Consider the following 23,391-nt stretch of genomic DNA (forward strand, 5'->3'; position numbering starts at 1 on the left):
GTCGGGAAAATGTCTGAGGCTGAAACACAATAATACGTTAATGATCTGGAGAAGATCCAAAGTCTGCACCCCCCCCCCCCCCCCCCTCATTCTTGTGAAACCTTGACTGCAATGAGCCGCAGGGATTTGGCTGAGAACCATCCTTAAGGTTTACTGTAGGAGAGCCTCTTTGGGTGGAGGTGGAAGCCACAGTCACTCATATGAGACATTCCTTGCAGTGAGAGAGCTGTAAACATACACTGGTTAGCCTAGAGGTTCCTCAGGGGGCCCTCTGAGGGATACTAGGTTTGTGCTACTAGTGTGGTCAAAAACAGGAAAATAAAGGTTAAGTGAGCATCTGCAGGGTTCACTTGTCATGAGCTCAATAAATCTGTCATTTTTATTTGAACTTTTCTTGATTTTCATGAACTGAACTTGGTAAAATAATGCTTTGAGTTGCATGTTATAAACGAACTACCATAATAAACCGAACCGACTGTCACCACAACACAATGTTTCAGTGTAAACAAACAATAACGCAGAGAAAAAAGGAACAAAACAAAGAATGTGTTGATATGAAGTTTATTTTAATTCAGTCAGTATTATTGTTAAAAAAAAGCCATGAACTAACTTGGACATCATCTTCATACAATGCCAAACATTGCCATGAAATGATCACTAAAATAATCCGTCCTGCAAAAAACATCCTGCAGAGAAAAACAAGTAAGGCAAAGAGGAATCGTTTCAGCTGGAGTTCAAATCCAAGCAGGCAAAAAAAAAGTGGCCCATTTTTTCTCTCTTTTTTTCTCCTCAGTATAGATGACTGGTTTTAAATTTACATACTGAAAATCCGAACAATGAAAGAAAAAATATTTACAGTTCCTTTGTATCAGATTCCAATGTTGAAGACAGATTTTGTTTGATCTGCACTAATGCACTCCTGGAGCTACAGTAACATATTCGCTACCTCAGGTCAGACTATGAACCAACGAGAAATTAGAAACAGTTTTGTTTTCATATAGTCATAAATATTGTTTGCACTTCATGGTCCCTGGACGTGTCCCTCAAACACGTATGTGGTGTTCACCTTCACTAGTCAGCGCCAGTAAATCCACAGTGTCCAGAATAATGAGCCCCTTTTTGGTTCAAGATGTAGAAGTGGAGCTACAATCAGCATTAAAGAGACAAAACTCTTTTTTAGATGAAAATATTGGCAATGTGGTGATAACAAAAGGCCATCATGACTAAAACAAGCTACATATGGTTTGATATCTTCATGGAACTCAGGTTTAATTCTTCCTGAGAGGTCATAGTTCTGCAGGAATCTCCTTCAGTTTCACTGAGCTAAACCACTTCATTTTAGTCCATCTGCGGCTACAAGACATCGAGTTTGAATATCAGGTAGCTCTACCTGCAATAAAAGTTTTTTGATTTTTTTTTTTAATAAACAGCTCAACAAAAAAACTAAAGCTTACTGATGCTCAGGTTTGGACTACCTTTAGCTTCTGCATAACCCTGTCAAATATTTGAGCCAGAAACACTGGAGCTTCAACACTGTTTACGTGTCTTCATGAGCTAAAAGACAAAATAAAACAAGCTTTTCAGTGTTCGCGTGATAGTTTACCCACGCTACAGTTTTTATCCAACTTCAACTTAAAGCAGCTTGTGACATTTCCCTGCATGCAGAGTCAGCTAGAAGGTCACTTGAGCGGGAGCACATTCTGGATAAGCTCTGATAGAGTGTTTGGCGGCTTCTGTCACTCATCCATCCGCACTTTTGAGAACAAAAACAGTTAACCATGAAAAGATGAATACGGGGGATCTCTGCCGATTTTACTCGAGGGACCTTCATAGAACCGGAGGGAAGAAGTTTAGGGTTAGTCCAACTTCCTTTCTCGTAGAGCAACAAATGACCTTTGTAGGGCACATCCCACGTCTGAGCCCAAGACAGACAGGATAGGCTCCAGCACTCTCACAGCCTTGAACACGATGAAACAGTTGAGGAGAACCAACGGAGGAAAGAACACACGAAGAAGCACATCAGTCCCTGCGCTGAGGACGACAGAGTGAGAGGAAGTGAAGCGGGGTTAGGGGTGAAGGGTCAGGACCAGGGCTTATTTGACAAGCCTCTTGGCCACATCTGCGTAAGCGATTTCGATCTCCTTGTCACTGGGGCAGGTGTTGATAAACTCTTCCCGTGTGTAGGCGTTGTTAAGGTACTTCCAGATGGCCGTCATTTCTTTGGGGATGTCGAAGCCTCTGTATTTTCTGGCCACAACCTGTAGAAATCAAGAAATCAACTGTGATCCACACCAACTCCAGAAGCACTCAGTAAGCACACAGCCAAAGGCATCTGAAAGGTGTCGCACGTTCCATTTATAGGTCAAAGCTGAAGTCATGTTAGGGAAACAACAGAATCCTTTGATTTCATGGTTTGTGCCTCCAGATTAAATGTATTTCATTTCTGCAGGTTTTAAAACATAACTTTTGCTCAAAGCTGAAGAAAACACAGCATTAAATTAATTAGCAGGTCTGGGTTTGAAATAAAAAAAAATATACAAGCGACCTTTATATAAGAAAATCTTTCATTTTCTTTGCTTTAAAAGGTTTCACCTTTATTTAATATACATATTTGGAAAACTGTTTAATGAAAAAACATAATGTCTTCAACTTTTTATAAAAAATGTACACAGAAATTATAAAATTAAGCAAATTCTAGTGTTCTGTTTTTCATTAAAACAATTCCACCTTCACCCAAGCTGAGAGTTTTTAATCTGTTTCATTTGTGCCCTGCAATGAAGTGGTGACCTGATTTATCCCTGATGTAGGAATATGTGGGAATGGAGGTTTAATGAATGGAAAACTATTCCCCAGTCATAGAATGTTTTTGGTTTTTTTGGTTACCCATGGAAACCAGCCCATTGCAGTGCTCCGATGCAGATGCCATCGTCCACCTGCTTCAGGCAGAACACTCCCATGAGAGCAAACATTTTGAGCATCATGTTTGTTGACTTTTACTTTGCTCAACTACGCCCAGACAACACTATTCTATAACAAGATGCTGAGACAATTCTGCTGTCTGGGTTTCTGCTAACTATAAGAACCTATTGGCTCGTGCAGAAATAACCTCATGAGAGTTTATGCTGTCAGGGTGAAGGAAAGTGATCAGTCACTGTTGGGAACAAGAAACGTATCTCAAATATCAAAATACGAGATGATTGCAGATTTTTTGAGATTTCACAGTAAAAAACTTAAACATGTTACAAACACTGTTGTTTTTTTAAAGGAAATGAACTGAAGGTCTCTTTGTCCTCTGGGACTTTATGGAGATCTCCAGATCCTGTGTTCAACTCAACGACAAACAGAAACTGAGGCTGTAAAAAGCACAGTTAAGGTATGACTTACTAGGAAAGCTTTGGCTCTGTAATGTTTGCAGCAAGACAATGCAGAGATTTTGGAACTTAGACGACAGCAATCTTTTAAATGCTGTTATCTGTTGGGGCAGGAATACGCAATTTAAAGAAGCTGAACAAGCTGGTAATGAAGGCTAATCTCATGATGAGGAGAGTCTGGAACGTCTAGTACACAAGAACGTGGAAGATGCAGGGCATCATGTAAAACATTGCTGGTCATCTACACAACTTTCCCTTCTACTTGCAGTAACTAAAAGAAATCTTTTCTGGCCTCAACAGTTCTCTACTGCCAAAGTTTGTCTTAAATTAGGACAAAATCACGACACAAAAAGACAGGGATACCTTCTCAAATAAATACAGTCGCTATTCTAAAGGTTCCTGCAGAAACTGAGAAATGAGAAACTGCCATTTCCACCAAAGGCGTCCACTAAGTAGAATAAATTGAACAAAGCACCTGTAAAAATGCTGTGACTTTGTTATAATCTAACTGTCTCACCTTAACTATGTGGAGCTTAGGCAACAGGTTGCAGTCGGCCAGGGTCATCTCATCTCCGTCCAGGAATTTGCGGCCTGAAACCTTCACGTCCTCTATACTGTTGTGGTCGATCTCGTCCGGAAGCGGGGTGCGGAGATACTCATCTAGCTTCTGCAGGGTCTTCAGGAGCCCACGCTCCAGAGCTGCAGGGGTAATTTTATTTACATGGTTAACCCTGATCAGCCACACGGGGGCAGCATTCCACAATCAAACTGACTGCACCAACATGACCTGATATAAGAAACAAGGCTTTAAACCAGGTAAAGTTAAACATAACCTCTTGCTACTGAAGAAGTCAAATACAATCCCCTACATTCCTCTGAGAAGGAATGCATTTTATTGCAGTGATAGCTTTCCTTGAATCTTACTGCACCCATGTTTGACTCATGACTAAACCCTTCAACTGTGAGAAAGTGTCAACATATAATACTCAATATCACATTTACCAGTTACCTTTGAAAGCAATCATCACTGACCCATGAGCTTCAACTTGTGACTGTTGACACAGTCTGGACTTTCACATCCAGCTTTCAGTTTAATATTGTCTTATGGTGGAGAACAGACAACTACAATCAGATATGAAGTCTTTCAAGGATTTCAACATTGTCATTCCAGAAAAAACATTCCCAAGATTCTTTCAAGACAAAAATTATAGCATAGAACGGGTCTTGTTGTATTACACACGACGTTATCTGGACTTACTGATAATATCCACAGGGTTGTCGTTTCATGAAAACAAACAAAAAGAAGGAAATACATTTTTTCTGGAAAGATCCAGGTGAGACAGCGAGCAAAGGACTGGGCCAGGCTGCAGAACAAAAAGCGCTATGTTCCCAATTCAAGCCATGGTCCACCAATCAGTGCAGGGCTTCCAAGGTTGCATAGCAACCAGAAAGCACTTCCAACAAGTGTTAGTGACACCTATAAAACAAAATGCTCACCCATGTCTGCCTGTAAGAGAGAGTACAAGAAATGTACCTTCATTTGCATCGGGCTTGGAGTTCTTGATGAATGCGGAAAACTTGGCAAAGATGTCCATACCGGCGGTGTTTGACTCGGGGTGTCTTGCACCAAGTTTAATAAACCTGAAAAAAATAACACAAATGAGAGGAAACAATTCATGCTGTAGAAATAAAAGTTGCCATTTGAAAATTCTGGCGTTCTTTAGTTTAAAGGAGAGAAAAGGAAGTCCGATCCATACAGCTGACATTTATTTAAACAAATTCGAAGCTTTACTCCTCTGGTTGGTTATCATCCAAAAGCAAACTGAACACAGTGACGGTAGTGTGTTTGCATTAACGTTTGCACGTGTTTAGAGTCATTGTCAAAATGGTTTGCAAAGAAAAAAAAAACATTTTAGGATTAAAGAAATATATTCCTGAGTAACCTTAGAGACTTTGGCTTTGAAGTGATTCAAGAAACCTCAGCCTCACCAGACATGATGTTTTTAAATGTCTCGTCTTTGGTGAACAGCTGTTGGAAGTCATCATCACATTGATCAGAAGGTACTTACTTGGGTGGGCAGAGGACATCTTCAAGAAACTCCTCAATCTTGTTGACATCAGTTTTGACCTCACCGTTAAAGGTGATGAAGGGCGGGTGTGTGCCAGGAGCCAGGTTCTGGAGGTCTGCAGGCTTCCTGTTAGGATGATTGGATATTAGTTTACCCATAAACACAGACATACATCATAAAGATCCAGCAAATGCATAGCAGCTTATCTAGAGAGGTGCAACAAAAGGGCCACAAGAAGTAACTCAGATGGATTTAAACTGTAGTCCTAAGGAAGTCTATACATTTGAGTGTGAAGTAAAGATAAAGGTTTATTAAACAAAGGTATGAAATCCATAACAAATCAAATAAAAGAGCAAAAAAACTTCAGGACAGTTAAGCATTTAGAGTAAGAGTAAGATTGCAGGACATAAAAAAATAAAATAAAACATATTTTTATTGTAAAGTAAACTAAAACATATATTTAGTTAGTTAAATGTTCCAGATACTGTCCTGTCTATCTGGTTAAAAGTAAACAGCACTAAAATTAAGCTTTTGTAAGCACCAAACGTTATGCTCCAGTTTTAATCCTTTCTAGGGAAAGACGCAAACTAAACACTGAAAAGTAGTATAAAAGTATAAATATTAGTACACCAAAAAGAAGAGAAGCTTTCAGATACTTTCTGGTCAACGTTTACTTATTGATCCTTTTTTTCCCTTTTTGAGTTGTCTCTTTGGGATGAAGCGGGGTCTTCATTTGCCATGGCCTGGGGCACAGAACAGTGTTAGTCTGGCCCTGCTGCACATATGTAGGGTCACAACTGTGTAATCCACTTTTCCTGAGTCATCCAGGGTTTCTCCTTCTACGGGAACAGGTGCTGTGTTTATAACTGTGTTTGTGTCTCCTTTCTGCAGCCTTCAAACCGGCACATTCGGTGCCAGATGGCAGGCAGATGAGGCTGCAGCGCAAACTGAAATTAGCATGTGTTGAATGAGGGGTGCCAACACAACTGAGTACTCAAATTTAGCAAGCAAGCCTTAAAAAAAAGGCAATGCTCCGACAGCAGTTAAGCATTAATGGTGCATTATGAGTAGCAGCAACAGCTAGTGTTGGAAGGAGATGGCTGAATTCTGGGGCTGCCATTTAAGGACACCAGCAGGAGGAAATGACTTCAACCCTTTGGCATGTGAAGGGAAGTGTTACAGTCTGAGTGATAAACCAATGAGTGGGTAGAGTGGATTGAGACTCGGTAGCAAAATATTTTAGTGGCCCTGGAAAAACAGGAAAGAAAATCCCCAAACTTCAAACGGTGAGCCCTGGTTCTCCGGTACATGTCATGCCACAGGACCAGGTTATACAACATCTACCGCTCTTCTGATTAAAGCCATAAATGCAGCAAACACACATCTTCTTTTGCCACACAGATAACCATATTGACTAGATAAAGATGCAGCAAATGACAGGGAATAAATAAAGGTTTCTTGACTTGTCTTTCAGGGACACAGAAATAAAAGACAAAGCGTTTTTGATTTCTTCATCCAAACTTTCTAAGAAAAAAAAAGATTATCAGGAAGATCTGATGTTTTCTTTCCTCTTAACGTAGCAATAGAGGAGACGCCCAGTCATAAAGCATGTAGGCTTACTGCTAAATGTATGAGGCATTTACAATGAGGCAAGAGGAATCTTCTGTCTGAGTAAAAACACACAGAAAAGACCACAGACATCCCTCTGAATATAGAGAAGGGTGGCTGAATGCAGCACTGGCTATGTTAGAGACTTAATAAAGATAAATCACATGTTTGGATTTCTGTAAGTTCACACAAAACAACATTTTTTTTCCTAAAGTCAATCTTCAGAAGATGATTTTTTCTTATCAGAATTGAAACAAAGAATAAAACAGACTAAACATAAGTGGAAAGAGTCTGTTTACTTAAAAGACTTCAAATAATTCCTCCAGACTGGTGTTTATTTTTCTCTGCTGTTCTTTGGTCTAGGATGGGGTCATGGGAAAACCAAAGGGAAGCAGGGAGCGTGCCAGAGGTGGGGCTGCATCAAAGTAGCTACAATTGTTGTGGAAACGCCTAGCATCACTGGCAGAGTGAGGAGGGAGAAACTGATTTCTGATTTTAAAAAAGCAGTTTGTAAGTCAACAAGCAGATTGTTAGAAAACATGGAGAGAAAACTAGATATTCAAAACACAAAGCCTCGCCTCTTAAGGTCCACTGTAGTAACATTGAAGACGACTCCTTTCAGCCACAATATCATGAAGAGCCTCTGAGAGAAGGGGCAGTTCCCGATGCTCTCGCCATCGCTTCCAGCCTAAAATGAAAACAACAAAGGGAGCGGGTTAACTAAAGAGCTGACATTACAACATACATGCATGATGAGTTTTTTTGCTCAAAACTACACATATGTAAACTAACATCACAAGGAATATACCCTGGTAGTTCAAAAGTACACAAGAATTAAAAAAGGTCTGTTTTAGAGAATGGATCTTTGAGAAGTGTTTAAGTAGAAAGGAGAACGTGGAAAATCCAAAATCTTGTCTGACAGGCTTAAACGGATCTGCTTATGCTTCTGAAGAAAACAGCTAAAGTCCCAATCTGATTCAATCCTCTTTTGATCCATTTTCAAACATTCCCAGTGGATAATTTTGATTATGCCATTATTAGCCAAAATCAAAAAACCTGTCTAATGTTCTAGGATATAGCTTCTGCATAGCAGCAGCAGTTCACTAGAAATTCACCTCTGAGTTGTGGGCGGGACTGTTGCCACAGACCCCGCCCTCTTCCCCTCCCTGTTGCTGAGAGCTCAGAGCTGGTGACCCGCTCCGTGTATTTTCTACGTCATAATTAGGCTCTTTTCCAAACAGCATTTTTTCGTCTGCTCCCGATTCACAACATTTTGAATAGAGAAATACTCAGAAATGTAATTTTGAGCTTAATTTTCTTTATATATATCCTCCATCATCTGAAAAATAACACAACATGCTGGTCTTTAAGAAAAACAAGACGCTAAAGGGAAAATAAACAAATACAATTACATTTTAATTTAGTACGCATGAACAACACTAGCTGTTGGTAAATGAACAAAACTACAAAAACGTTTTCATTTTTCACAGCAAACACAAAAATGCGAAACCATATTTCTCCTGCCCTTTCAACACAAACGGACGTTGGGGAGCAACAGACTGTCAAAGACATTTCCTGTTCTCCCTGCAGCAATTCATCTCTTTGTCCTTTGCTTTCCAGGCTTTTCAGTCCTTTGAATAAGTTCTTGATCCTCTCAACAGCAGAATCAACAATGCAGCATCTGCCGTTCACATCACAGCACAAGGAAAACATCTGATTGGTTTACGCATACAAACCTTAACTTTCATTTTTCTCAAACACAACCTATCTTTTTTCACTGAAACCATATCAGATTTTGAGAAAAACACACAAAAATTAGAGTAAGCTTTATTTTTGACTAAATATTGTAGATTATCCAGTAAAGACAACTCACTCCACACTTATGTTTGAGTATATTACACATATGATGAGAACTTTACTATTGTAAAATGTCCATATAGGATCTAATTGCATGTGTTTATCATCATAACAATAAATAATTTGTATATAAGCAGCTTTATTGTGCAAAAAAAAGTATGAGTACTGAAACCGACATTCATCACTGACAGAGGAAAGAGTCTGTATCTGTACACCTGGATAATCAAAGTCTACTATATTATACTATCTTAGTAATCTGTAATATTTGTATTTTAGCAAATTAAATCTTTCATTCTGTGGAACTTTGCTTTTCTTTTTAAATAACTTCTTATTTCTTTAAACAAAATGTAAAAAAAATGACTAAGTGCAGAGACTCTGTAAAACAGTTTAATCTGTCTTCACTGAAGTCATTTCATCCACGTTCTGAACTCTTCAAACACTGAAGACTAAAGTTGCTTTCTTCAATGGGAAAAAATACAATTCTCAATTGTAGCAGGGGTGTTGTTCTCATTCAACACAGTTCACAGACGACACTGACTACAACGATGTTAAGATGTTGTGATAAACATTTGTGTATGAAAGTCGCAGGCTGTGATTCCTCTTCAATGAAGGACCTTGTTCATGAGTGCTCGTGTGGACTAACAGGCTGCTCTGTCTGTCCTCTGAGTGACACCAAGTGAGATGGCTCCGTTTGATCTGTCAGTCGGCTCTCATTGTACTGTCCCCGCTCTCTTCGGCCCTTTGAATCAGTGTCTTCATTGGTCCACACTGCTATTGTTCTTTGAATAAGAGTCTATTTTTATATTATAGGACTCAAAACTGGAATGAAGCTTCAGGGGAACTGTGGTTTGCAGTCAACAGACTGTAAAAAGCACTAGGCAATCCTTCTGGAATCAGAAAACCATCAATGGGATGATTACCCTAAAGCAAAACACCAACAGAGAAGCTTTCAGGTTTGGATTAAGGTTGGTAAGGCTGCACAGCAACTGTTTCCATGGCAATGACCAAAACATATGACAAGGAAAGAGGAGCTTGCACTCTCAATAGTGCAAGCTCCTCTTTCCTCAGCAGTGCAGGTGAACCATCAAAATTAGAGTCTTACTTGGCATGCAGAAAAAATGCAAAGCACCAAACTAAATTTAATTTGGAAGTCAAATAACTTTCTGTTTTGAAAGTTAAGTTCTTCTAAGCTGTGTCAACAATGAGCAACAAGAACCACAAGCAGAATAAATAGGATCTCTAAAGAAATCTGCAGAAAAACTGAAACTTTCAGAGGGAGACTCTAATAAGGCAAACCTTTGCACCGACACATACGTGTAAAAGGAAAAAAAGTCTTCAAGGAAGTCAAGGAGGAAATGAGGGAATTTGAATATTACTAACAGGACAACAAAAGGTAATTGATGCTTTAGGAGAAAGGAAGAGGAACAGGAGAAAGTGTCAGTGGTATATTACTCTGTGGCATATTGCTCATTTCCTCTTCCCCCTCTTCCTGCTTCATCCCTCCACCCCTATCGTGGGGCCCCAGCATGGAGTTGGGTGGGGCTGGTCATTTGGAGAGGAGGGAGCAACTATTCCAGAAATGTCCTGTTATTCCCGACGAAGAGGCTGCTTTGTTTAGTTTAAGAGATGCAGCATTTTTATTGTACAATGTACCTGCTGTAACAAACAGAGGCTGCACTTTAAAATAATTAAGCCTATATTATTCATTAAAATAGTATTTTTAATGAGAGAAAAATAAATAAACTGCATAAAAACTGCAGCTTTGTTGGGATTCAATTATAAATTATATATTAAATATTTAAAAAAAATTATAACCTTGAGGATATTTAGGAACTTCTGAAGTATTCAAACACCATAAATATAGATATCTTCTATATTTTCTTGTATTATATTAAACATATCATCTCTGACAAAAAAGAAAACTACATATCCAAACACCATGCTTTGGATTTCCACTTCTACTGCGTGACATTCAGGATTGAGGCATCTGGAGAACCTCATATAAAGGAACACCACAAAGAGTGTTTTGTTTGTTGAGTCTTGTTCACGTCACCAGTTGCATGGTCTAGGAAATAACACCTCATTGCAAGAAAAGTAACAACAGGAAAACCGTTTTACCAGATCTTTGACATAAAGAAAGTCAGTGCAAAATGTGTGCCTTTTTCAGGAACCAAAGTACAAAAACACAAGTGTTCAATCATGCAAAAATAAAAAGGGCTAAATATTTCGATACCACTTTACCCCAAAAGGATTTGGGAACATTACAAGTGACTAACACTTACACAATCTTTGACTCAGCTTTATCCATACCCTGTGTTTCAATTGGGCATATTAACATCTGATCCACAAGCAACTGGAACAGTTGACTATTGCTAACAGGCTTTATTTAGGCTCAGTGGAGGGGAAGCTAGCAGACACCAGGCACACACAGCTGCAGTGGAAGTTGTGAGTCATGGCACAAGTCAGACGTTATCTAGGAGTTGGCGTTCAGAACACTCAGAACCAACAATAGTACAATGGGATTGGGTCAAACACATCCATCCTCTTTTCAACTCAATTAAGTCAGGACTTTAATCGCTTCCTCTGTGACTTCCTTCATCTAAAAGTTGGGTGATAAATCAGAAAGCATACAAATCTTTTCATGATGGCAGTTTCTGCTATACACCATATTGGTATTCACATTATTTCCCTGTTTATTCAGCATTTCTTGTCTTGATTCAAACATTCCAATGAGAAGTGCTACATAAACGTTTAACAGCCACATAAGCCAATGGACTCCCTTGCCCTCCGTCCCGTGTCCGTGCTGCCAGCAGCATGAATATGAGCTGTGAATGTTGTAACTGCTGACGCCGGCCAACATTCAAGTTCTGCCCTACTGTTATCAATGTTCTTATAAAAAACAGTCTGCTTTGGGCTTTTTCATTGAAGTCGTTACACCTGAGCATATTATATGAATAAGTGAAAGGTTTAAGGGGGGACGAAAAGCACTTCTCATTTATCAGAACAGCATGGAATGTTTTAGAGATTTTTTTAATAAGTACCGGTAGATGACCCAAAAAAACTTGTAAACCAAGAAGAAACAATACATGTAAAGGCTCTTTTATGTCAGGTACTTTCCTGTATATTTACTTTGAGAAAATACTGCCATTTTTATGACGTATGACATAAACTGACTTTGTCCCAAGTTCCATGATTTTTTTTTACAAGCAAAACCTGTTAGACGTTTCTCTTATCACTCCAAGGAGTCCTAAAAAAGCTGACCTTTTCTTTTCTAGCCGAGCAATGTGACACAACGGTTCCACTAGGGACAATAGATCCTGTTCTTGCCAGGCACGGTCCTCTCAGACTCCCTGCTTCTGAACTATTTTTAGCAACATGGAAACTTGTGCCTTCCCCTCCCTAACATACTTCATTTTCTAAATTGGGTGGACCACTCAGAAAGTTCACATCACACTTGACCGAATAAGGGACTGACGATGCTGGAAAAGCTGGAGCTCTTCTTTCCACTCCAGCTCTGACACACAGCAGGAAGGTCTGCTTTTTTAGCTGCAGCCATGGTAACAGACACTTGTAGTAGGGGAGACAGAGTTGGGGATCAAATTGACTATGTTGGGAAATATTAACCTACTTCCAACCTGGTTAATATTAAAGAACAAAATGGAGGTCAGAGATGACTGAAAACCACAAAAACAGGGACAGTATAATACATTTTCATTACTGAAGATGACCTAATGAATTGTGATTTTACCAACTGTCTCCAAGCGAGTCAACAATGAGCTGTTTGCCTTTGCTTGTTTTGTTTTTAAGATACTCAATGCTAAGAACTATGACCAGACTGGCCAAAACTTCTTAACGCTTGGTACCAATCCCATTAAGTGAATGAACAGTCAACTTCTTCAGACTCTGGTAGTGGTCGTCTCGCCCTGGCCACAGTCAGGGAGATGAATGTTCAAAAGAATCCATTTCTGTCGGAACATGGAAACACCATAAAGTTCTTGGTGGGGCTCTGAGTCAGGCTGACATCACCGATGAAAACCTCGACACTTTCATCCAGACAGAAAGCTCCTGTGCTTCACTGTCACATCAGAAGCATTCATTTACATGGTCAATCCCATATATGCATCAACCTAATTATTTATAGAAATGTTTAAATTAAATACAACAAACTATTTACATTTCCTGTCATACCAAGCTAGTAATAATCTGAAGGACAATTTGTTAAAGAGCAAATAGTCGGCTTTATACCAACAATTTACTAGTTGGAAATTTGAAACTTAAAGTCAGTTGACAATATTTACCATAAGAAAAAGAAGATAGGTACTACAAAAATACCTGATGAATTGAGCTGTAAATTATATTGTGTTTTTAAGGATTTAACTGAAATAGTCTGAATAGTATTGTTTTTGGGAGGGGCTGTAAGCTACCAGAAGAAAGTGTATACAGAGGCATGATGGGAAATTGGCTCAGTCTTACTTAAGTCTACTCCATGCCTAAAGTCCAATCCACAACTCAGATACGAATTTCAGAAGAACTCCTGCAGTGCTGCAGAAACTATACCCTTGAAAATTACAGTTTTTTTTATTTTATTTTGCCTAAAAACTTATGATCATAATTAAAAGACCACTGGGAATGTTTTTACGATAGATCAAAAGATGACTGGAGGGACTTTAAACCAGCACATTTCCAGACTTGTGGAAATGTGATGGAACTTTTTGGAATAAACGCCACTTGCCGTGTTTGAGTTGAAAACCCAAGGATACTACACCCCATAGCGAACCATGGAGGTGGAAACATCATGATTTTGGGTTGCTTTTCTGCAAAGACGACAGGATGATGCATCCGAATTAAGGCAAGCATGAATGGGGCCAAGTATGGAGAGAACAATGATCCCAAACACATTGCCTGGGCATCAAAGGAATGGCTACATAAAAAGTATTTGGAGGTTCTAGATGGCCTCAATCCACTAGAGAAATTGGGAAGGAAGTTGAATATTCATGTTGTCCCAAAACATCACAGCTCTTGAGAAGACCATAAAAGTGTGAGCATACCTGCTAAAGACATACAGGAAAACTTTGATATCTGACATTGACAACTGGGATTACATTACAAATTATTGAGAACTTTTGTTATTGACCAAATACTTATTCTGCATAATTACATTCTCCTGGATTCTTTTCTCCATTCTCTCTCTCGCACAGTTGAAGTGTACTATGATAACATTACACACCTCTTTAACCTTTAAGTCAAACAACTAGCAGAATCAGTGACTGACAAATACTTACTGTTATTTGCTCCACTAACCTGTCTGTTATTTTGCTTTTCTGCTTACAAAATCACCAAACATCCCCTCCTCCTTGGTTTGGCAACTGTTTTACACGCTATGAAGGGACACACATGGGCGGAACATTTAAGCCCCGATGGGGCAGAAGTTGTACTATAAATTATCCAGGAACAGAATTTACACGTATGCTTCCACCCTACACCAGGGCTCCAGACTAACTTTTTTCACTAGGAGCACTGTGGCCCCTGAATGAAAATTTTAGGGGCACAACCTGAAAATTTAGGGGCGCATACCGTAAATCAACATGCAAACCAGATCTTCTAATTTCCACTGTATTATAAATACACTAAATAAAATAAATAAAGTAAATAAATACTTTAATTATAGATGCAAAAATTACAATCTGCTTTTTCAAATTCAGTGTCAGATTTTATTCTGCACTTTTGAAGATGCAACAAGAAGGTAAACTGACAGCAGCATCGCTGTCATGACAAAAAAAAAAATAGTAAACAATATACCATAAATTTAGAATAAAAAAAGTTTTTAGTAACAAGTGATTACCGTAATAACCTTTCGGTCATTTCACAGTTAAGAACAATACTTAAATGTATGTAAACATTAGGGGATGGAAATTCATGTTGGCGAAACCAAATAGGTGCAGCCAAGATGCACAATAATTTGAGATCACCCAGATGGACGTAACGCTGCACAGATCACCTGGTGTGAGACATATTTTTGTTTTTGCTCTAACATCACCTGTCAATCAAAACCAAAATATCACCAGAAAGGGGCGGAAGCAAGACCCCAACCTGACCAAACACAGCTGGAAATTTAGTACTGAACTGACTGAAAGCTGCCCTACAGACTACAAAACAATGCATTATGGGACATGCGTCCTGATGGGTTTTTGTAGTTCACTGATCAATTAAAATAATTTAAAATACCAACTGATTAAAAAAAGGCTACATACATCACAAAACATTGAAATAATTATAAAAGATGTAATATCACAGATCGTACTTAGGGGGAGAGGCATAATTATTAAATTGAATGTTAAGGACAACTCCAACTTCCTGTTGCAGCTTCGCCTTCATGCCCCCCCCCCCCCCGGGCGCTGGTTCATCTTAAACACGTCTATCGTTGCATTTTCCACACGTGTTTTAAGTGCGTCTAAGACTAAATCGTGTTGTCGCTCACACGTGTTTATGTTCGAGCCCCGTTAGCTGTCACGCATGTAGGTGTGGGACATTTATGCTCCTCAGCTGACCATCTCCCGCGGGAGCGGTGTGCTGTCGTTACAGCCGTGCATGAGAGCCGTGGTTTGCTTCGCGAGTTTGAGACCCCTGCTGTACACTCTGGCACTGGTATACTAGCCGCAGGTCGAAAGAACGAATCAATAGTTCGCTAGCTGTTCATAGCTCAGACGCACATATCAGGTTGTGATGATTTGTCTCCGTTTCCTTCCCACAGACGTTAACGCGCACTCGATTATCTCTAGGCCCCGCCCCTCCACATATTTTAGCCACTTGCAGTGACTTTCCCTATTCTTCTCACACGCATTGGCCGCCTCAGGCATCACTCAATGACATGCGAGTGTGCGCTCGCGTGTGCTCCAGTCTCACGAGTGTGTGTGTGTCTGTCTGCGTGCGTGTTGGCTCGTGTCTCATTGATGATTTCATTGCTCATTTCATTGATCATTGACGGGCCGCTTCCACGTTTAATGAATAAAAAAATACGGAGGTTGGGGGAGGCAAATTTACTGGTCGCGCATGTGCGACTGGATGTAAAATTCAGTCGCACAGTCTCAAATTTTGGTCGCAAAATGCGAGCAAATGGTCGCAGTCTGGAGCCCTGTACACTATAAGGACGTTTCAATATGCCAGATAATGTAGTAACTACTTCTTTCTCTACATTTTATTTTCTGTTTTGTTGGCAGATTACTGTAGCCTCTATAGTAACTGGGAACAAAATGCCTAAGAATATTTACAAAACTGCAAGTTATTAAGTGTTTAATATTGTATTTTCATCAACTGGATTTAAACCACAACGTGATTGCTCAGTAAAAGAAATGACTACCGGTAAGACTGTAACAAAACAAAAATGATAAAAATGCAGATTAAAAACAAAACTCAAGAGCTGTATACTGAAGTCTGTTTATTCACATTGTACTTGCATTTTCATTTTAACTGTCAAACCAGATGGTTTGTGAGTTAACTCAAGAATCCAGCCACCGTTCCAGGTTTTTCTGGGCGTAAAAAATATGTCCTGCCAAGGGAAGACTTATGCTTACACTTACAAACTGATTAAAAGAGGCAGTGATTCACTTGAGTTGGATAGGAAATTTTTGACACATGCAAGTTCTGCTGCTTTGGCATGAATTTTTTAATAGACCGAGTAATGTTTTATTCGTTTTAAAACCAGTATTCAAATGGTAGGTTCATTTTTAAGGATGATGATGTTAATTATATCACACAAGCCCCAGTGGAAACTTAAACATGACAGGCTAACAAAACAACCATTAAGTGACTAACCTCAATAACCTGTAACTGCACTTTAGTTGATGTTAAAAGTAGCAAAATGAACACCTAAATTTAACACATATTCAAGTAAAAGAAAGAGCCCACAGCCTACTTCCTCCTATTAGTCTACAACATCTTTCTCATCTGACTCCTTGTTAATAAATTAAACAGAGGACAATGACTTACATTTTCCCAATTAAGATAATCTGGGTATCTTTAGTTCATAGTTACAGTTTTCTTGGTAAGAGAGCTGGTCACAGATTTAACCAGATTGCTTAATTACATAGAAATTTAGATATTCTAATAAAAGAACAATCATATCAGGTTATTTACATATTGTATGTTGAGTTGTGTCTGGACTTTTGTCAAGTTTAATAGAATTTCTGCCATAACACTTTAAGCCTGCAAGTCTAAGAGTTATTTAATGGTGTTCTGGTTGTCCTAATAAAAACCAGTAAAGAAGACTGAGTACCAGTCTTGCTCATTTCCCCCCCACAAAACTACAGATAAGTGAACAGGTTTTATGCAATGTAAATTAAAGAATTTTTTTAAAAAAAAAGCTTAAACATTTACAAAAAACTACAAATTCTGATGTATTCACACCATTGACTATATATGAAAACTGAACTGAGTGACTCCCCTTTATGTTCCACATAGGAAATACCTGCTGGCTCCAAAATGCCAAAATCCAATAGGTTGTGTCACAATTCCTACCCTACCCCCAACTACTAAAAAAACTATTTAGTGCGGCACTATGTAGTGCCCTGAACTTTAAAAGCAATTCGGACACCATGTTCACTACTTTTTTTAAAACGCTGGATATTATGTCATCGATTTCACAAAGTTAAAATATAATATGAGCGTTTTGCGATGATTTTTTTTGAGTCTACTGTCTTCTGAAGATAAAAGAATTGATGATTTATTTAAAAAATACATTTAAATATATATCTTTGGCAAAAATTGTTCTGATGCAATGCATTGTGGTCTGTATTTGCTGATTTAGTAAACATTGATGCACACTGGTTTTTCACAGAGACTTCAAGGACACTCGATTTGGGAATTGTAGATTTGGACAGCACTACAAAATGGCAAGCGCACTATATAGGGGTTAGGGTGGGAATTCAGATATAGCCATTGACTTTTTTTGAGAAATCAACAGCTGTTACTCGATCATTCTAATTGTCAGAATAACCATTCTTGATCTCCTAACTATTTTAACATGGTCTTGCTAATTCTATATTTTTTTGTGCCAGTTTCTCAAGTTATAAACTGGCCAATCAGATGCCTCAATAAAAGCATGAGGTGCCCTCTGGCCCCCACCTTAAACGTTTGAAAGGTTTGATTGACAGATTCTTCCGAGCCCGCTTTCAATGGAAGGGGTGTGGATTGCCAACAGGCTTGTTCCTGATTGGTGACAGGAGATAACATAGAAACATTAACTCAGACCAACTTGAACCAATCACTGCTTACTGACGTCGCCTGACTCCAAATCACGGCGCCCGTTTTGCAGAAAAATGCAGACTGAATTCACTTCATTTAGTTGGAGCCGGAAATAAGCCATTTTCTATGAGTGATGTCACATTTTCTGGTTCAGTTCTCTTATAAAGTCAGTGGTTCACATCTATCTGAATGGTCACATTTTCCCACTCCACACAGTAATAAATAAAATACTTTATAAATTGCCAGCTGTTTTTTCATTAATCAGTCTTATCTAAAAAAAAATTGACAGAATACTATTGGAGCAGATTTCATTGTTCAAATTATTCCGTAAAATGACACACATCTGCTCCTGTGCAAATATTTAGAATCTTAATTTAATCTTAAGTATGTCTTTAATCTTAAGTATGTCTTTTAACATACTTTCAAAACATTTGATTTTTTTTTTACCATTTTCAACCTTAAATACAAGTTTTCCTATATTAATTGTTATGACATCTGTGAACTGTAAAATGCGGCATCATGGAAATAAATTTTGTATATGTTCTAGAAATCAACATATACAGATACACAATGCTGTATTGAGTAGACCTATTGCCAGAGAGTCATTCAGACACAAAAGAGAGAGCAGGCCAGTTGCTGCCTATTCAAATTAACAGGCCACAAAAAAAAAAAAAAAAAACATAACAGCTAAAGACTTGCTACCCTGCCAACAGAGAAACAAATCATTCATCTTTGTCCCTCATGGGATGCTGACTGCAGCACTAACACGTGTCTGCAGAAAATAGACTGCACTATTGATTTTCCAATTAGAGAAAAACACCTTATTGTTTTAAAGAACACCCAGAGGTAGGCCTGCACAATATACCGCAAATTTATCGTTATCGCAATATCCAGCTCTGCAATATGCATATCGCAAAAGACTGCGAATATCGCAATAAATCGCAAACCCAAAATGTGTTAAAACAATCTTCTAGCAGCTTGAAGCATTTAACGAATCAAATAAATCCCTTTATGCTTTGACCAATCAGATGGACGCCTTCCCATTGTTCACCAATCAGATGGAGGCCTATTATGTTAACCCTGGTCCTGAAGAGCCTCAACCCTGCCTGTTTTCCAGCTCTCCTTAACCAGCTTGCTGTTGATTGGCTGACTCAAGTGATTTCACATCCTGATTGACTGAACACACCTGATTTTGGTTATCATTATCGAGCAGTCTAGGGAGAATTGGAAAACAGACAGGGTTGAGGCTCTTGAGGACCAGGGTTAGCCACCCTGACGTTTGTCCCCCATGTCGATGAGGGTCATTTGGAGTATAATTTTTAAACTGTTGCAATGAAATGGGAATGATGTTTTTGTTTATTTTTCTATTTGTTTATTTACCGCAAATTTATCGTTATCGCAATATTGATCACTAATATCGCATATCGCAAGTTTTCCTCATATCGTGCAGCCCTACCCAGAGGGTATTAATTCAATATTTTAGAGGAACTAAAATATGAGTGGATAAGTCTCATTTGACAGAAATTCGAAGATAAAACCACAATCCAATCTGTCTGAAATACTTTGTCTGAAAGAAAATAGCCAAACTGTGCAAAGCTTCAAAAACCTTGAGAAAATGTCAACAAAAAAGGCTGTTATTGTCGATTAAGATATACCTGAATGAAGGGAAATGAAAATTGTTTAAAAAGTTTAAATTGATAATAGTCTGTCCTGGACAGCTCTACACAGAGATGAATTTTCTAGCTCCTTTAGAAAGCAAGCTTTGGTCCTCGTGGTTTCCATGGCACTGCTCTGACTTAAAAAAGGAGCTTTTACAAACACAGATAGACTCAGGGTCTCCACACATAAAAGCGCTTCTCCAACATCTTGACTGGCTCTTCTGTCACAGCTGGCAGGCAGATTAAAGGCTGGAAGCAGCAAAAGGCTTTCCAGTTCTAGACAACACAAGTGGGCTGCAGCCAACATGTTCAGAAGATATAAAGCCTTTCTTTCTCCTTTTGATTCATCCCGTTAAGTCACATGGTTGTGGAGAATGGCTTGAAAACATGCTTGTGAAGGCACACAACAGACATCCAATACTTTTAATTTCTTTTTTTATTTTAAGATGTTGAGCTTAACAACTAATGACCTACCAGATGATACCTCATTCAAATAATTGCAGGGATCAACATAGACAGAGGACTAAAAACACAAATGCAGCTTTTAAAGCAAAAGGTGAGGTCTTTCGCTTTTGAGTTTATACAACACAAATTGTATTTACAACTCAAAAAAGAAAATTAAACACGTCTTGACTATTGCAGACAGTTTTTTAAGGAAGTGAAAAGCAGGAGGTGCCAACAGCCCCGGCCTCCGTGTTCCACACCTTTGATAAAGGTATTATCTGTTATGCTACAGTGCAGTCTCCTTCTTCCACTTTCGGCTTCTCCCATCAGGGGTCGCCACAGCGAACAAGTCGCATGGTAAATTTGGCAATGTTTTACGCCGGATGCCCTTCCTGACGCAACTTTCTCAAACCGGGCTTGGAACCGGCAGAGGTAGAGAAGGGAACAGGGAGCAACCCGGAGTCGAACCCTGGTTTCACGGACGGAAGGCGCCGCAAACCAGCACGAGCTAAACTGGCTCCCATGCTACAGTGCAGTCAAGAGTCCTTATTAAAGTAAAATGTCCATATAGCAGAGCTATAAACAGCCAATGACTGTCAAGTTTTCATGAGTGATTTTGACAACTGTTGCTATAAACAATAGGGGAAGAAGTCACAAGATTATTGGAGTATATAAAAAAAAAAACACAAAAAAACAGCCTAGCTACCTTAAAGACAAACTCCAATGAAAATTGTGTTGTTTCTGTTTTTATTATGTTTTTGTTACATTATTCTGGTGATGTAGGACATACATAAAGAAAACTAAGCTTAAATTTACACCTCTGAATGTTGTGTATTCAGGAGCGGACAAAAAAAATACAGTTGAAAAAGATTGCTGCTGTGACGTAGAAGCTGCCACAGGTAGGCCACAAGCTCCCTGTTCCGCTCCATTCCGATGCATTCACTTGCAGTCGACAAGATACGTCTTCATTTTCCTTCTTCGAACTGCCATCTGGCTCAAATTCTACATACAGCTGGTTAGCTCCAATATTGCTCACCATTTTTGTTGCTAAATATAAGGATATCGAGAAATGGGAACATTCTTCCTGCTCGCCCACAGCAACGACAGACAACTCAGAGGCAAAGTCCTAACAAACTACTGCTGCTCTGCAGAGACTATGACCTAGAAAACGACAGATTTTTCAATTTTGGCTTAAAACCGAAAAATGCTAATTTAAAAACAACTGCGAACATTTTTACAGTAAATCAAAGGATAATCGGAGTGGGCCTTTAACAGAAAGTTATTTGAATCAGAACAAACAGACTATATGGAAGAGTAATTAGTGAGCTAAACCATGTAGCAGTTTCCTAACTGATTTGACACCACTGTGTGTGAAGAGCACACAGTATTTATTAGCTCTTCAGAGGGCCTGCCTCACAGCAATGTGCCTATAGCAACCTGATATTCTCTCTTGTGACTGCGTTTGAGTCAGCAGAACAAGCGCACCATTAATAATAGATGTAAGACGATGTACAGGACACAAACTAACACAGTCAGGAGTGGGGGGCCATTGGAAAAACAAAAACACAGAGAGAAATTTCTAGATTTGGAGCACAGAGGGAGGAGTCCAATTGGTCTGCCAGACCTCTGGATGATGTAACCCTCTCCTGCTGCTGTGAAAGGTGGGTTAAATAGCTCTTCTGTATACAAAGGCTTCACTTTAGTCGAATACAGTAACAAGCATTACCACATTTTCAGCAAATGCACAAAAAACAAATTTTGTAAATGAATCAGAGTGAAGCATGTGTAAGTCATTTCAGAGCTCCCAGCATTCCCTGCGATCCATACTTAAGTGTTCTGGTCTGTGGGCCCCTATAATCACTGCCACCGACAAACTGGATACAAGACCACAAAGCCTCCTCCTTCTACAGCCCCCCACACAGCCTTTGTCCCTATGTGAGCGCCCCCCCCCCATCCTATGCTATTTTCCCGCCCATCTAGCACACTGCTGAAGAACAACACAAGACATTCACCTTCCTCCAGCATCATGATGGAGGGTGTCTCACCTTAAGTAGCCTCGAATAAATATATGACAAACCTCATGATATTCCAATTACATTTTTTTTGTATCTTTTTACAGTCGTTTTCTTCAGAAACGTTGACTTGATTTCTAGCTTTTTATGCAGGATGTTATGACTAACAATGTAAGTCATTTCGCCCGCATGTCATCCGATCATGCAGCACAACTGCGGGGCTTTTGTTTACGAAGCAGCGGGCAGTTTCTCGGTCTGGTTCGCTCGCCTTAGCCTCATTCTGAGGAGCTGCATCCGCCCTGCAGAGGGGCAGCGCAGCGTCCACATGGCTTCATTTGTTCCAACAGTTACCGACTTTAAACTAAAGACAAGTAGTACAAATACGTAAACGGATAGCGACAGAGGGAGGAAAAACGGCTTTCGGTCCCCCACCGCAGCACTTTTATCCACCGCGCCTTTGCTTTTGTTTCACAAAAACAGAGGAGAATGTACCGCAGCGTGAAGTAGTTTAGCATATTCTCATAGGAAAAGCAAAACTTTAAAAATCTTACCTTAACAAAAAGCTCGATAATGGGTTCGTTGTCCGCCTTTATTCCGTTCTGTGGAACCGACAGCGACATTGTATATGCTACTTTGAAGTTTGTAGGGTGGGAAGAAAAAAACTATTCCGTTTTCTTGCCACCACGCCCGACTAAACACTTCTTTTCTCCAGCAAACTCCTCCTTTCCCCCCGAGTCTCTGGTTTATCTCCCGGTGCGGTGAACACGGCGGAGCGGACGAGGAAGCTCCCGGCTTCTCAGGTGAACGGTTCAACGTTTCTCTACCCGCAGGCTAGCTAAGCTACAAAACCATCGTGGAGGCGCGAGGATGAGTGATGACGTTGGGAAGAAGAAACGGGAATATAAGACCGTGATGTCATCAGCGGCGCGAGGAAACTCATAGAAATGTGGGCGGTACCCCTGAAGGAGTTCTGGAAAACTGGAAAGGAACCCAATTTCAAAGCTGGCAGATTTTCTTTAAATTCTTCCATTATTTGCATTTAGCTTTGTAGTAAAGTTAGTTGACATACGTCTTGAAAAGTTCAGCGGGAAAATGTGTAAACCAAATAAAACGTTTATAAAAGAAAAGTTTT

The 23,391-nt window shown here is 39.4% G+C and overlaps 1 protein-coding gene across 1 annotated transcript; it reads right to left on the reverse strand.

Annotated features, from left to right (window-relative positions):
* Window positions 1-545: 545 nt before the first annotated feature.
* clic4 (chloride intracellular channel 4) lies at window positions 546-23,176 on the reverse strand. The gene is made up of 6 exons (XM_004082387.4): window positions 22,811-23,176; window positions 7,627-7,736; window positions 5,441-5,566; window positions 4,906-5,012; window positions 3,889-4,070; window positions 546-2,258 (listed from the first exon to the last, which is right to left on the reverse strand). The coding sequence occupies exons 1-6, from the start codon at window positions 22,877-22,879 to the stop codon at window positions 2,094-2,096; spliced, it is 759 nt and encodes a 252-aa protein (XP_004082435.1). The 5' UTR covers window positions 22,880-23,176; the 3' UTR covers window positions 546-2,093.
* Between the last annotated feature and the right edge of the window lie 215 nt (window positions 23,177-23,391).

The sequence above is a fragment of the Oryzias latipes genome, chromosome 22 (genome assembly GCF_053564925.1).
Source record: "Oryzias latipes strain Hd-rR chromosome 22, Olatipes_Hd-rR_3.1".
Classification (NCBI taxonomy): Eukaryota; Metazoa; Chordata; class Actinopteri; order Beloniformes; family Adrianichthyidae; genus Oryzias; species Oryzias latipes.

What these genes read in the sequence shown, in the direction of transcription:
- clic4 (XM_004082387.4), bottom strand. Translation starts at nt 22,879, where the DNA reads ATGTCGCTGTCGGTTCCACAGAACGGAATAAAGGCGGACAACGAACCC. An exon ending in ACTACAGTGGACCTTAAGAG is followed by an intron (nt 5,567 to 7,626) that starts GCGAGGCTTTGT and finishes TCATCCTAACAG; the next exon opens with GAAGCCTGCAGACCTCCAGA. An exon ending in CAAGCCCGATGCAAATGAAG is followed by an intron (nt 4,071 to 4,905) that starts GTACATTTCTTG and finishes TTACCCCTGCAG; the next exon opens with CTCTGGAGCGTGGGCTCCTG.